This window comes from Xyrauchen texanus, chromosome 6, assembly GCF_025860055.1.
Source record: "Xyrauchen texanus isolate HMW12.3.18 chromosome 6, RBS_HiC_50CHRs, whole genome shotgun sequence".
Taxonomy (NCBI): Eukaryota; Metazoa; Chordata; class Actinopteri; order Cypriniformes; family Catostomidae; genus Xyrauchen; species Xyrauchen texanus.
Window position 1 is genome coordinate 29428788 of NC_068281.1, and position 16707 is coordinate 29445494.

General features: G+C 43.2%; 1 protein-coding gene across 1 annotated transcript in view; it reads right to left on the minus strand.

Moving 5' to 3' along the window:
• Positions 1-16707, minus strand: part of LOC127644675 (phospholipid phosphatase-related protein type 4-like) — a 34432-nt gene that overhangs the window by 3778 nt on the left and 13947 nt on the right. The window contains exons 2-6 of the mRNA XM_052127985.1: positions 13694-13879; positions 9790-9919; positions 8547-8742; positions 2726-2783; positions 2426-2599 (exon numbers count right to left, since the gene is read on the minus strand). Of these exons, the coding sequence (XP_051983945.1) occupies positions 2426-2599; positions 2726-2783; positions 8547-8742; positions 9790-9919; positions 13694-13879 (744 nt within the window). The remainder of the gene's footprint in view (positions 1-2425; positions 2600-2725; positions 2784-8546; positions 8743-9789; positions 9920-13693; positions 13880-16707) is intronic.

Here is a 16707-nt window from a genome sequence, read left to right on the forward strand (position 1 = left end):
TGCCAGGTAAACATTTCATTGGCGTTCTGTTCTGACATAATGCACTTTTTCTGAGCGCGTACGCTGAGCTCGCGCTGATTTTTGTTGTGTCAGACCTCACTCATCTGCTAGCGATGGAAAACTATGCACAAAACAATCCACTTATAAATTGTAATTTATCATCAGATGGACAGATTATTTCTCAAATTCTCAGGGGAGGCACTGCCTCCCCCAGCCTCCCCTAGACACGCCCCTGTACAAGACTATATCCTTAATGTCTTTAATGAGGGAATGAACTACAATCCCAGGAAGCAGTGATGAATAGTATTGCAAATGACGTAATTCAATTTAGAATAATTTTAAAAAGTCTAAAATCTTGATGTAAAGTTATTGATTATAATGGAATTATTTAAAATGAAAATATAAAAATATTTCTGAAGTTTCAGAGAGTTGTTGGCAGTAGTAGCGTGGGTGCATGCAGCGCAAAAAGGAACGGGACGACCGCTTACTCTCAGCACGATGCAGTGCGCCACAACAGATGCTTCCAGTGTAGACAGCATCTTTGATTATAATGGGTTCTATTGCTTTTTTCGGTGTAGAAGGGGTTTAGGATTAAGATTAAACACAATTTGTGAAAAGGTTTAAATAATGGCAACTAATGGCTTCAACAGAAGCATATACCATTGATTATCAATCTTGGAGCTCAAGGTGGGTCTGTCTTTACCAGTTTATACATTATTGATAATAATAATTGCCCATATGAAAACACTTAATAGGATTTTGACTTCCGGAACCAGACTATTGCGCTCTATTGGACATTAATTTGTATATTGCACATTTTGTTTTGTGGAGTGGATATTGTTTATGTATATTTTATTGTATTGTACACTGCACACAGTATTACATACTGCACATTCGTACATTCACACACTGCCTCGTGTATGTCTTATGTCACATGGAAAACTGTACCTACAACACCTTCCCAAACTATTCTATTCTGTTCTCTAGCACTTTTTGACAAATTAATTACCAGTAACTTGGACTACCGCCAATAAAATGTATTAACCTGAATACATTTATCCACTTTTTAATTCACAAAATGTTCATGATTTTTTAAGATTTACCCAGGATCCATGATTTTTCCAGCCCTGGAAATCCCTATTTTAAAAATATATTTTCAGTTTATCCATGCCCACGGGAACCCTGTATTCTATTCTATTCTATTCCAATATGAAACAACAGATCCCAATATCATGAACGTATTAAGAAGTGTCCTCATATTAATGCACAAATAGCATGTTAACCTGACCAGGGGATTACTGCAGTAGCACCGCCAACAACCCGCAAAGCCCTGCAAAGGGTGGTACAAACTGACACATCATCGGAGGTGAGCTTCCCTCCCTCCAGGACATCTATACCAGGCGGTGTGTGAAAAAAGATTGTAGGATCATCAGAGACTCCAGCCACCCGAGTCATGGGCTGCTCTTACTGCTACCATCAGGCAGGAGGTATTGTAGCATCAGGACCCGCACCAGCCGACTACATGACAGCTTCTTCCCCCAAGCAATCAGACTTTTGAACACTTGATCTCTCACGATCAATATACATCAGCACTGCACTTTATTAATCTTATTATCTCACACTGGACTGTCATAATTATATTCTCCACAATACAACTACTGTATATATATTTTTTATATACTCTTTATTTATTATTTTTATTGTATGTGTATTCTATATTGTGTGTATTGTTTACTGTATATTGTATATTATTATTGTGTTGTGTAAGTATGTGTACATTTGATATGTAAATTGTGTTGTGTAAATATGTTGTTTATTGTAAATTGGTATATGTCTCAGTGTCATGACTGCTATGTTGCTCGACACTGCACAGAAGACTTTCACCTACTGTTGCACTGTGTACATGGTAGTGTGACAATAAAGTGATTTTATTTTATTTTATTTGTTGAGATACTGTACACAAATTGTGGCACTTCACACTCAGCAAGTAAAATAGCATTACATAGGTAATCCCTTGGTCAGGTTAACATACATTATGCAAACAATAAAACAAGGACTTGATGTACTGAATTACCTTAACTGTGTTCATTTCTCCAAAAGGAGTTCTGGCATTGTTGTCAGTGTTAGAAATCACATGGTGTACATAGCCCTCAGAGCAGATTGAGCAGAGAGGAAGGAGAGAGATTGAGAGAAAACGAAAGAAACAGTGGGAGGAATATGTGTGTGGGTGCAGAGCAGAACTGAAGCCACAAGGGATTTGCATGAGTAAGCTATTTATAACACCATTAAAACCGCTTTGTCTTATTGCTCCTCAATAATTTTTCATTATTCTTTTCTAGAGTTAGCGTTGACAGAGTCACGGTATAATGAAAGGATTTATCAGCCTTGCAGTGGCTTTGAAAGCTTCTATGACCGCAAGACTCACCAGGTAGACGGCTATGCTCCCTCCGATGAGAAAGCCACAGTAAACATCCACGGCATGGTTTTTGAACTGAATGATGCGAGTCAAGCCACAGATAATGCCACAGATGATGAAGGTGAAAACCAGAAGCGGCTTCAGGAGCTTAGAGGAGTCAGTCAGGGTGGCATTGAAGTACATCTGTGAAAGAGAAGCACTTTCACGCTCACAACAAAGGAGACCAACTTTTTGACTAAAGTTTCAGTGAATGTTTAGTAGAGGAAAAGACAGTAGTGAACTGTACCATGGGTCAAGTGGATTACTTACGGAGATGTACACAGCCGCAAAGGCAGCCAGAGTGGCATGCTGAGATGGGAAGGACTTCCTGCAATGAGAGACAGGCAGCCCAGTCAGATCATTAGATATTTTTCACACTGAACATATTTGAGGTTAAGTGCCAAGTCAGAAGACTGCAGCTATAGTGTTACGATACTGGTGACATTTGAAATAGTGTGCCAAACTGGATCAGGACAAGGTGCAAAACTACATATTTTTCACAATCGACTAGGCAGTCCTGTATAGTTAATATATAGAAGTAAAATAAAAATGCAACACTCCTAGGCAAAAAAATCCCTCTGTACAAGTATGGCTTTAGCAGTGCTTTAAAGTGATGAATTTAAGGATGCAACATTTCGTTAAAGGGTTTGGCCATGCAAACTGTCTTGCTTTCAGAATGCTAATTAAAGCACCATCATATATCAAAATACATTATAAAACAAAACCATCTAGATAAACTAGTTGACCTTATAAATTGACTAGTTGACATCCTGACAAAAATGTCTGTTATAAATGTTGATGGTTGACAAAACCAATATTCCTTGCCCACATTTCAATGTACATCAAAGAGCTGTATACCTTCAGGTACCTTCATGTCTGCACCACAACGATCCTCTTTACATATACTTTTTTACATTATACAACATTTCTGCATAAAATGGCTATATTGGGGCTTTTGAGAATTTATGAAATGAGTGAAAGATTGAAAAGTTGAGCTGCGCAAATGGTGTGGGTGTGCTGGAATGGGAACCAGGATTGTGAGTACAGCACCAAGACTGAACTCTGTGTGGGTTTTCATGAGCCAAAGGACAGTGCCACATTGATTCTGCTGCCTTCACATTTCTGCAAACTGTTTACAGCAGACAACAGATTATATACTAATATAGTGATCAAATTAAACCTTTTAGTGCATCACTGATGTTTAAGTTTTAGGGTGAGCTTTAAAACGAGGAGAAATCTTGAAAAGCTACTAAATTAAAACCACCTCTGCTGAAAAGACCAGCTTAAATTTCCATGCTGGTCCAGGCCAGTTTATGCTGGTTTAGAGCTAATCTAGCTGGTGAAACAGCATAGCAATTATATTTACCAGCAAAAATTCTAGCCAACATAATCACACAGGAAGTCAGCATGATATTTTTGAGAGTTCCAGTACACTATGATTGGCCACAATACGGTCAGAAAGACAGAAGTTTGTTCAGTGCCGGTTTTACCCCATTTGGCTCCCTAGGCAAGACCCTCAATCAAACCTTCTCAAAGCCTGCTGTGGCAGTATCATGGTACAGTGATGGTACAATATGGTAATACCTTGGTATTTTTTTTTATAATATTTGATGGTATTTATGGTAGGATACTCCAAGGAACATGTCCAATAAACATGGTATTGGCTTGGTAATTTTTGGTTTAAATATTCATGTAATGTTTTTATTTTGATACTCTTTTATTTAGAAAATGTCTTCACCTGCAATAGACAATTGCTCACAGCACTCGCACATGACCTCTTCTTCATCACTGGCAAATGATTGAATGATGCTGCTGTAACGGTTACCTTGTCTAGTTTATCCGTTGCCCTTTGTTTGTCATGTTCTGTCACTTTTGTAATTCCATAGTTTTCACTTTTGTCCCTTGTTTTGTTCCATAGTCTCCTTGTGTAACCCGGACACACACACACAAGATGAGACAGTCACAATGTAAGTCAAAAACTGCTTTTATTGTTAACAATAAAAGCAGGCAAAAGTACAAATGGGCAAATCCAGTGAAGAGTTGTCGAGGGAAGCGTAGGGTCAAAAGCCGGGGAATCAAAGAGAGTAAAGGGGGCAAATCCAGGAGAGTAGTCGAGGGGAGCGAGGGTCAAAGCCGGGGTAAACAGGATCGAGAGGCGGGTAAACTAACAAAGGGAGTAGACAGGGGTACTAGGGGAACAAGGAGCTGGCAAGCTAAGGAGGTAATCAAGAGGAGTTCAAGAGGTGATCAAAACTAGACGAGACTAGCGGGAGGAGGAGGAGCCATAAAAGACTTGAGAGACGGAGCCCCGAGAGGCTCGGGAGGAGGAGGAGCCCTGGAAGACTCAAGAGACGAAGCCCTGAGAGGCTTGGAAGGGGGTGGAGCCCTGAAAGACTCGAGAGGCGAAGCCATGAGAGGCTTGAGGGGTGGAGCCATGAAAGACTCGAGGGACGGAGCCCTGAGAGGCTCGAGGGGAGGAGGAGCCCTGAAAGACTCGAGAGGGGAAGCCCTGAGAGGCTTGAGGGGAGGAGGAGCCCTGAGAGACTCGAGAGAGGAAGCCCTGAGAGGCTTGAGAGGGGGAGGAGCCCTGAGAGACTCGAGAGGCGAAGCCGTGAGAGGCTTGAGGGGTGGAGCCATGAAAGACTCGAGAGGAGAAGCCCTGAGAGGCTTGGGAGGGGGAGCCCTGAAAGACTCGAGAGGAGAAGCCCTGAGAGGCTCGAGAGGAGGAGCCCTGGGAGGCTTGGGAGGAGGAGCCCTGGGAGGCTTGGGAGGAGGAGCCTTGGAAGGCTCGAGAAGAGGAGCCCTGGGAGGCTTGGGAGGAGGAGCCTTGAAAGACTCGGGAGGAGAAGCCCTGAGAGGCGGCGCTCTGGGAGGCTCGAGAGACTTGAAAGGCAGAACCCTGGGGGGTTGGGAGGTAGAGCTCTGGGAGGCTCGAGAGGAGGAGCCTTAGGAGGCTCGAGAGGAAGAGCCCTGGGAGGCTTGAGAGGAGCCCTGGGAGGCTTGGGAGGAGGAGCCTTGGGAGACTCGAGAGGCGGAGGCCGCGAGGGCTCTGAGGGGCGAGCAGAGGCTGGCAGAGCCGTGGAAGACTCTGAGAGTGGAGCAGAGGCTGGCAGAGCCGTGGAAGACTCTGGGGGTGGAGCAGAACCCAGCAGAGCCGTGGAAGACTCTGGGGGCGGATCAGAACCTGGCAGAGCCGTGGAAGACTCTGGGGGCGGAGCAGAACCCGGCAGAGCCATGGAAGATCCTGGGGGCGGAGCAGAACCCGGCAGAGCCGTGGAAGACTCTGGGGGCGAAGCAGAACCCGGCAGAGCCATGGAAGACTCTGAGAGCGGAGCAGAGGCTGGCAGAGCCGTGGAAGACTCTGGGGGCGGAGCAGAACCCGGAAGAGCCGTGGAAGACTCTGGGGGCGGAGCAGAACCCGGCAGAGCCGTGGAAGACCCTGGGGGCGGAGCAGAACCCGGCAGAGACGTGGAAGACTCTGGGGGCGGAGCAGAACCCGGCAGAGCCGTGGAAGACTCTGGGGCGGAGCAGAACCCGCAGAGCCGTGGAAGACTCTGGGGGCGGAGCAGAACCCGGCAGAGCCATGGAAGACTCTGAGGGAACCTCTGCGGTCTTGAGCACAAGACGAGACTGGGGAGAAGGGGCCCTCTTCCTTCTCTTGCGTCCTCGGCCAACAGGGGACGTGGCCATGGGGACGGTCGAGGCTACAGGCGCTGGCTCGCCGACCGTGGCGGGCATGGGCGCTGGCTCGTTGGCCGTGGCGGGCATGGGCGCTGGCTCGTTGGCCGTGGCGGGCATGGCCGCTGACTCTCTGGCCGTGGCAGGCATGGCCGTTGACTCGCTGGCCGTGCCAGGCTTCAAGACTGGGGCAGTGACAGGCTTCGGGACTGGGGCCGTGACAGGCCTCGGGACTGGGGCCGTGTCAGGCTTCGGGGCTAGGGCCGTGTCAGGCTTCGGGACTGGGGCCGTGACAGGCTTCGGGACTGGGGCCGTGACAGGCTTCGGGACGAGGGCCGTGACAGGCTTTGGGACTGGGGCCATGTCAGGTTTCGGGACGGGGGCCGTGGTAGGCTTCAAGACGGGGGCCGTGGTAGTCTTCAAGACGGGGGCCGTGGTATGGAACGCTGGTTCAGTTTCTGCCTCCCACACAGTAAACGAGGAACCAGCGTACAGTAGGGCGAGGTCAATAAACTGAGCCAGGTTGAGAGCGCAGCGACCACCTGGCATGAATGATGAGGTTGGCTCATTCAGTCCACATTGAAAAATGTCTTTCAGAGCCACCTCATCAAAATTCACCTGGTACGCCAGGGCACAAAAAGCTGACGAACCTCCCCTCTCGATCCCGGGTGTGCTCTCCACGGGTATCGACACCTCCACGCTGCCAGCTTGGTCCGCTCCAGAGCCGGTGTGCCCAGCCTCCTCTGTTCCCAAGCCGGTGTGCTCAACTTCGCCCGCCCTAGCGCCAGCGCTCAACTCGTCTGCCCGGAGGAGGGAGAGAAGACGGGCTTCCGCCTCCCGGTCCACGCATGTCACTGTGAGCGAGCCAGAGCCCACGCATGTCACGGTGAGCGAGCCAGAGCCCACGCATGTCACTGTGAGCGAGCCAGAGCCCACGCATGTCACGGTGAGCGAGCCAGAGCCCACGCATGTCACGGTGAGCGAGCCAGAGCCCACGCATGTCACTGTGAGCGAGCCAGAGCCCACGCATGTCACTGTGAGCGAGCCAGAGCCCACGCATGTCACGGTGAGCGAGCCAGAGCCCACGCATGTCACGGTGAGCGAGCCAGAGCCCACGCATGTCACTGTGAGCGAGCCAGAGCCCACGCATGTCACGGTGAGCGAGCCAGAGCCCACGCATGTCACTGTGAGCATTTTTTTTTTTGCCCATCGCGGTAGTTTTGTTTGTTCATACATGTTCGTTTCCATTCATGTCAAATAAACCCTGCATTTGGATCCTCATCCCTTGTCTGACTCCGTCCTCAATCGTAACAGCTGCAGGTTTTGTTTCAGTGAAATGTAAGTAAATATCCACTTCATTCAGCATTGTTTTTGTCTTCTGTCCTCTAAAGCATACCGTTACTGTTTTACTGCATGACAAAGCACTTCAAACGATTCAGCCTGCAAGTTAGACAATTTTATGAAGAAGAAGAGACTCAAAAGAGTGATTATTTCATTAATTGCTCCGTTGCACGAGCCCCACGCTCTTGAGTCTATGACCATGTTCCCAAAGGCATCCTATCCATACTTCTCTCACTGTTTTTGCCAATCACAGAAACAGTAAAAGTAGTTTGGTAGTAAGGCATTTAGTACACAGTCTATATATTCCGTGGGGAGTGCCACAGCAAACTATCGCAATGAACAGGGCGCATTTTGTTCTACACAGTTTGGACACATGCTAAAATTGGCTTGGTAGATCGGCACCCCAAAGCGATGACGCACTAGGCTCTCGTCTGTGTTGCCTAATGAGTTGACCGGCCCTGAGTGTTGGGAGACCAGGGTTCAGATCCCACACTGAAACTAGGAAGTAACTGCGTTCGCATAATCAGTGATAAGTGAGGTTGCATTTTTCCTACTAGCATTACATTTTATCTCCACTGATGTTTAGGTTTGGGCTGGGGATACAGTTTAACAGTTTATAAAATATGCATTCCTCAGTACAGCCTGCATGGCTAAAAACAACTTGCTGCATAACTTTCAAATTTCAGCAAGAAAGAAAATTCAACTGATTTCACTGTGAGATCAATCTGGACCAGCATGGCCTTTCTAGTGAAGCTGACAGACCAAGGAAGTCTTGCTGGTTAAGTTAGTGAAGAAGCCTGGCAGGAACACCAGCATCCAAAACACAACATATGCTGTTGACCATCTACATGTATGTTTTTTTTTCAACATGGTTGACAATTTGAACTCTGATCAAGTGAACTGTAATTTGATGTCTGAAAAACTTTTTGATTAACATTTTTTGAATACTTTGCAATCATCATCATGACTAATCACATACTTCCCCACACTGGTCCAAATTTAGACCTTTATTATATGTGACTACGCATTAGGGTTCAAGAACTACAGTATGATACAGATAATGCTATTTCACCTGCCAGCGTTGATGGCCATTTTATCAGGCCCAGAGCAGATGTCATCCACAATGAAGGAGTTCTCATCACATGACATGTTTAGGCTGGTGTAGTTGGGCTTGCAAACAGTGAGGAAGTAGGGGGCGTAGTATCCTGTGGACAGCTGGATAATATCCGTGATGAGTGCTGTGATGCATAGGCCAAACACATGAACCCCTGATAACCACACACACACAAACACACACACACACACACACACACGCACAGTAATTCAAAGCAATTGCACTCAGTACATTTCATAAGTAGTAAGTAGGTTTCATAAGTGTGAGACAAAATATATGGAGTTGTCATTAATAATATTAGATTTCATATACAAGATGGAAGTTTAAACTACTAAAAACAGATGAAACAGACAAAAATAGATTTGCATTTCTTGACAGAAATAGCTTGAACTGCAGAAAAGAATAATGTTAAAGTTTATTTATATATATATATATATATATATATATATATATATATATATATATATATATATATATATATATATAAAACCCTTCATCTAGTGCCACAGCTTTTAAACTGGGAGGCACCGGATGTTGTCAGGGGAGGCGTGGAGAATGATGAAAAATTATTCTCCACCAAGTAAAATCAAAAGATAAATAAACACCTAAAAAATTTACTGTGAAGAAAAATGAAAATTATAGCTAAAGGGGGGCAGGTCTTGTACATGTTGTCATCATTTCAAAATAAAGTCCCTGGTGTGTTTTGGCCTTGTTTAGGAGTCCCACGTTGTGCAACAAATCTGATTTGAAACAGGTTTTCCTGCCTTTTCCAACACAAGAGTTATTGTATCTGCAAAATCCACTATTAGTCGACCTCTGTCAACATTGTGTTTACATTTTGAATGCTGTATTATCTGTCAATGTACACCAGTGGGAGATTTTTAACATTTAATCTCAAAAAATATAATTTCAATATACCAAATATGTCTTAAACTTATGCTTACAAAAAACATATATAGACAGAGCATCCAAGACTGAAATGATCTACCAAACAACGTTTGAATAAAGTCAGTCTGACAAGCTTTTCAGACAGAATAAATTGCAGAAGTTTACACATAGGGTTAAGGACTTAGAAGAAAAAACCCCTAAGCATAAATTTTGAGGAATATCAATTCATTGCCATATTAGTCGTAATGCCAATAATAGGTGAATCAACTATTTTCTTTATAGAGTTACAGATGGCAGAAAAATATACACCCACCCACAAACCTCACAGCACGTCGGATGTAAGAGTTGAAATTGCAGCCAGCAGCATTTATGTTAGCCTCTGTTTTGATGGCAAGATTTCTTCTGGCCAGACAGCAGTACAGGATCCCTTCCCCAATCATAATCTGTGGGAAGATGGTCATCTGTGTTTACCCAAACATAAAGCACCCTGTTATTTCTAATAGCCTCCAGTGGTCACAGACACGTTAAGCCCATTACTGTAATTAAAGTAATCTGTCCCATCCAGCCATTCATTCATAGCCATATGATTTGATTTCATCCAAAGCTCTAAATTTGGGGGTGCATGCCTCCATTATGGCAATGAATCAACTGTTAATACCATGTAAATGGAAGCAGAACCCCATAGATGTATATGTAAATCCTTCTGCAAGGGTGCATCTGCTGCAAATGATGACAGGAAGAAAAATAGAGAGTGAAAGAGAGAAGCATGCGATCATACCCCCCCACCCCCTGAGATCAAGCTTGCCATCCACCTTCAGTCAAGTGCAGTACTCTATTGTAGCAGGTGCTACCACAACAGCTGGAGCTACCAGCAGGACACACATTCACATGTTGCCCTCTAGCACAGACTCAGCTATAATGACCATACTTAAGCCCAACACACATTTGAGTGATTTAGGTGAAACATCCCATGGTATTTGAAGCAGTTGAATCATTAGATGTGAGTCCAAAGACAAAACTATGACTCTTTGGGCTGAAGTGGCCATTTCTCCCCAAGCTTCACTGCAGATCAAAATAGAAGTCTCCATGCATTAACAGTGGCAAAGTTAACAAATTCATAATGCCCAGCATAAACCTATGGAAAAGCATTAGCGATAGAGCTTACATTCCCTATGATTGTTTGCTGGTCTTAGACAAGCCTGGTCTGTTTGCTGTTTTTTATCAGCTGGTCCAGAATGATTACACTGTGAATCCAGCAAAAAGTAGTTTGAAAGTTTTGCTGCTGAAGTGGGTTTGTGCTTACTGAAATTTCGAACACTTTCCCACAGTGGGCAAAGCTGGAAGTTTCAGGGTGAAATGTCCCCAGGGTGGCGCCACAAGCTAGTTGTATTTTTAGTTGTAAATTAAGTAATACAGTAAACAGGAATGCATATTTAGTTAACTCTACCTCCTAACAAAGGCTGGGTGATATGGACCAAAAATCATATCCCGCTATTTTTGGCTGAATGGCGATACACAATATATATCTTGGTATTTTATACAAAGTGGGCTAAATGTTTAGTTGTAAGCCAAAGCCACATGTGAGATGGTAAATGAAGCTTGCAACGCACTTTGTTTCAGGGCAGAAGACTTTTCATGTTGCAAAGGCTTCACGGCCAGGGTTGCAGCAGCACCGCAAAGTTTAACACACTCTTCATACTGCAGTTCATGGTGCTGTTGTAAATGGTGGAAGAGACTTAAAGTGCTTCCACTTTTGGGTGCAACCTGTTTATGGCATTCTCTACAGATGACATGGTTTTGGTGCTCATCTGATCATTTAAATCCGAACCATTTCCAAATAATTGAACCATTTTTACTAACCAGGTCTTCTTTGGCAGCGTGAACCGGAGCTGTGTCTCCCTCCATGTTGCAGGATAACTTGTGAGCGAGTGGGGTCAGGTTTGCAAGAAATGGGTTATTTAACACAACGTCAAACTATATCGATATAAACTGTATTGTCTCATCCTGTATCTCGTTTGAAAATATATCGAAATTAAAAAGTCAATATACTGCCCAGCCCTACTCCTATCCCAATCCCCAAACCTAAACTTGACCATCAGTGCAGTAAAAATAGAATTTTAAAGTGAAAATTCAACCTACGAAATTGAACTCGTAATTTAACACAATTACTTCCTGGTTTTCACAGGATCAGAAACCATGTCTTGGAGTTTACTCGCCCAACATGCTATCAGTTGCACTAGATGGAAATGCGTTTATGCTTAAATTGATGCAAAAATGTCTGATGGTGGTCTTTTGTTAGTAATTGGCTGAATGAGGTTGATTTCAGTATACACGCTTTGGGCACTTTTTAACTAGTCATGCTTGAAGACCAGCAGGCCAACCAGATATAACAGCTAAGCAGTAGCTTGGCCAGCAGACCAGCTAGACCAAATGAAGACCAGCTTGGACAGACTGGGAGACCAGCCAGTCTGGCTTAAACCAGCTTAGACTAGGAACCTATCTTAGGTTGTTTTAAGATGTGTTTTTTTGAGTAAGGTAAATGAGAATATCTGTCTTGCAAATCTAATTATGCCAGTAGGGTGGAGCACCTAATGTGATGAAAACCTCCAAGCGAGGTACTGGGAAGTTGAAACAAATGTCATTAAACATTTAATGAATCCGCTCTCTTATGAACACAGGTACTTATTCATGATAACGATATGAGATCAACACTGGAATAATGCATTTATTTGAAGCCATTTTGAACATAAGATAACAGCAGCTGTGACCCAGTGACTTACTTTCTAACATCCAGCTACAATATCCATTTTTAAAGATCCAAAAATGTGCATATTAGAAATTCAGAAGGAATGTGAAAACTAGGCCTTGGAGAAATTTCCACTGGCAATTATCTGAGCTGCCTTTGCAGTGATTGTGTAAACATCACATATAGACATGTATACAGAAGGTAAAAGGCAATTTGTGGCCAATCTATTAAACTCATGAGTTTTTCACCAAGGGTCTTTTCACCCACGATGCACTCACAACATGAACTGAGAGGCTTGGTGCCTGTCGCCCAGCTCACGCTTTAAATGCATGCTGGGTGGGCGGCAGTCAAAACTGCCCTGGCAGTGAGGGGAGAAGAAAACATGCAAAAGAGAAAGAACATGACAGTCAAAGAGCAAGAAAGAGAAAAAAGAGAGAGAATACAAACATAGATGCTAACAATTCAGATAAGGTGAGAGGCCTTGACCTTGCTTAAATAATCATGGTTATTTTATCATACCGTGGTTATTTGAGATAACCGTGATTATTGTGCACTTTAAATTCCAATCACAATTTACTGTCCAAACAAGGGAATGAGTTGAACTCCATCTCACTGTGCACTGAGTGCAGCTCCTAAAGAGCGTGTGAAGATTGACTGTTTCTATACCAGACTCAAAGCGGTACAATGCACACGCCGTCTGCACAGGTTCATGCCAAACTCCCGTGAAAATATACACAAGGCTTTTAGTGAATGCAAAGTGCTCCGTTTTCACTTTCATTTAACGATCGTGTAATGGCAAATGTTATTTGTTGTGTGGGTTCCTACACTCCGTGTTCATGACATGGAGTGACCCAGAGGGGGCCCGTGTCACACCTGAGATGATAGAAGGAAGAAAAACAGAAATAACAGTGAAATAAGGGCTTAATCGGAGAGGCTTAAATTAATGTGTGAAAGTGAAAAACTTTTGTTAGAAATAATTCACTATAAAATACACTAATTTACATTGGTAGGTAGATTCCCTGAAATGTTTAAAAACTGTAGTACTATAAAAACTTTGCTTTGTTTCTTTGAGCATCCTGACCAGCCTGACACAGCAACATTGACCAATGTCATGAGCCAAACAATGGCAGACATAAGAATTGTTCATGAAAACTTGTTTGAAAATTGGTAATTTTTACATTTTCACATACATTTTAAATGTTTACATTATTTTAGTGACACAGAAATTTCACACTCTGCATTTGCACTAAACAAGCAGCAATTTACTGTAAAATACAGCAAAGATTTTTTCGTCCCCTTAAAATTTAGGTAAGGACAGAAATTGGAGGCACAAAATCAAAAATGAACTATTTAATATTCATTTCAATATTCATTCTTGTCCCTCTTAACAGAGATCAAACACAATGCCTAAATGATTCAGTAAGAGTGTCCTCTAGACTAAATAAAGTGTGAGTGCAAATCTGGTGCTTACCATTGCTGCTGGCCCTGCGAAAGCCAGACTAAAGAGCATGAGGAAGGGGACAACCTCTTTTGTGGGCTCAATGTAAGGCATGCTGAGACTGCGGTCACTGCAGCTGTAGCCTGAACGCACTGGTTTAAAAATGTCTGTCAACTCCAAGAAATACAAGCTGACCACCGAGGACACCAGAATCGGGAGCTGAAGGAAGAAAACAGTAGGTCATGTTTTCTAAAGATACAAGATTATGGAAATTATGTTAGTTGCTCACATCCCAAAATGGGTAGCAAGACACAACTAATCTGTCAAGACTATTCGATCTCCAAAACTGTCAAAAACTTTAAAATAAGATATCTTTAAAGGGTCCCAAAAATTTCAATTCTCTTATCAGTTGCGAACAGTTTTGGACTCAGATGTGTATAACTTTCTTTCTTCTTCAGAACACAAACAAAGACTTTTAAAAGAACATATTTGTGAATGTTGGCCAGGCATTTGCAACTCAAAAAGGCATATAAAGACAGCATAAAAGTAATCCATACGACACAAGTGGGTTAATCAATGTAATATGAAGCGATCGACTCAGTTTTAGGTGAGAACAGATCAAAATATAACTCCTTTTTCACTATAAATCTTGACAGCGGCCTCCTTAGCGATTTTGATTTCAAGCTCGATTACACATGACCTATAGTGATATCTGGTGCTCTGCATATGCGTCAAGCACTAAGAAGTTTAATCGAGTTTGAAATCATCATTGTGCCAAGAGATTGCAATGGCATGATGCAGTGAAAAAGGTGTTATATTTTGGAATTGATTATTTTATTGTTGCCTTCATCTGCTTTTTGGAGCTTCAAATGTCTGACCACCATTCACTTGCTTTGTTTGAGTTCTACAGAAGAAAGAAAGTCATACACATCTGAGATGACATGTGATGTAAATGGTATGACCAAAATCTTATATTACAATATCACAAATTTTATATCACAGTATATCATGATATAGTTAAAATAATTAACAAAAAAATTTATAACAAATTGTTTAAATATTAAATAACCATATTGTAATGCCTATTTTTGAAAATCCAGTCACTGAATCAAATACTTTCTAAATGAAAACTACTTCCTCTTATATAATTTTCTCTTTATTTGGAACTTGATTAACATAGTCAGAGTAAAAAAACAAAAACAATTGGTGGTATTCAAAAGGTGGTAAATCAACCTTTCCACAATGCTAAATTTCACATTTCAGTCTGACGTTGTTGACGAGAATTATTATTATACATTATTATACAACAATTCATTAGGATCTTAATGGCTTAAGTCATCTCTGTAGACAATATTTGAATACCTGAAAGCAAAGCTGGTTTGGTTTCTAATATCGAACATCATTCATACTGAATTTAATTAAGGGTGCAAATGTGTAGTTTAAAAAAATCTCCATGACAGATAGCACATAATTGTTCAAATCAAATCAAATCACTTTATTGTCACACTACCATGTACACAAGTGCAACAGTGTGTGAAAGTCTTGTCTGCAGTTCCAAGCAACATAGCAGTCATGACAGTGACGAGACATATACCAATTTACAATAAACAACATATTTACACAACACAATAATAATATACAATGTACAGTAAACAATACACACAATATAGAATACACATACAATAAAAAATAAAGAGTATATAAAAAATATATATACAGTAGTTGTATTGTGGAGAATATAATTATGACAGTCCAGTGTGAGATAATAAGATTAATAAAGTGCAGTGCTGATGTATATTGATCGTGAGAGATCAAGTGTTCAAAAGTCTGATTGCTTGGGGGAAGAAGCTGTTATGTAGTCGGCTGGTGTGGGTCCTGATGCTGCGATACCGCCTGCCTGATAGTAGCAGTAAGAGCAGCCCATGACTCGGCTGGCTGGAGTCTCTGATGATCCTACAAGCTTTTTTCACACACCGCCTGGTATAGATGTCCTGGAGGGAGGGAAGCTCACCTCCGATGATGTGTCTGGCAGTTCGCACCACCCTTTGCAGGGCTTTACGTTTGTGGGCGGTGCTAATGCCGTACCAGGCGGTGATGCAGCCAGTCAGGATGCTCTCTACAGCGCTGGTGTAGAACCGTGTGAGGATGTGGTGTTTCATTCCAAACTTCCTCAGCCATCTGAGGAAGAAGAGGTGCTGGTGAGCCTTCTTCACAATGGCCTCAGTGTGGACGGACCATGCAAGTTCCTCAGTGATGTGGACACCAAGGAACTTGAAGCTGCTGGCTCTCTCCACCGGTGCTCCATTAATGGTGATGGGGCTGTGTCCTCTGTCTTTCATCCTGAAGTCCACTACAAGTTCCTTGGTCTTACTGACTTTGAGGGAGAGGTTGTGCTCCTGACACCAGCGTGTCAGAGTGTGCACCTCCTCTCTGTAGGCTGTTTCATCACTGTCAGTGATCAGACATACCACCGTCGTATCGTCAGCAAACTTAATGATGGCATTGGAGCTGTTGCCACACAGTCATGTTTGTACAGGGAATACAGGAGTGGGCTGAGAAAACAGCCCTGCGGGGCTCCAGTGTTGAGGGTCAGTGATGAGGAGATGTTGCTGCACATTCTATCCACCTGATGTCTGCCTGACAGGAAGTCCAGGATCCAGCTGCTCAGTGAGCTGTTTAAGCCCAGAGCCTAGAGTCTACAAACAGCATTCTCACATATGTGTTCCTTTTTTCCAGGTGGGAGAGAGCAGTGTGTATTGTAGATGGAATGCCATCATCAGTGGAGCGGTTGTTGCGGTAGGCAAACTACAATGGGTCCAGTTAGGTGGGCAACACAGGGCAGATGTAATCTCTGATTAGCCTCTCAAAGCATTTGCTAATGATGGGGGTCAGAGCAACAGGATGCCAGTCATTGAAACAAGTGATTTTTTTATTGCTTCGGTACAGGCACAATGGTGGATGTTTTAAAGCATGTGGGGACTACAGACAAGGAGAGGGACAGGTTGAAAATGTCCGTAAAAACACCAGCCAGTTGGTTCGCACATGCT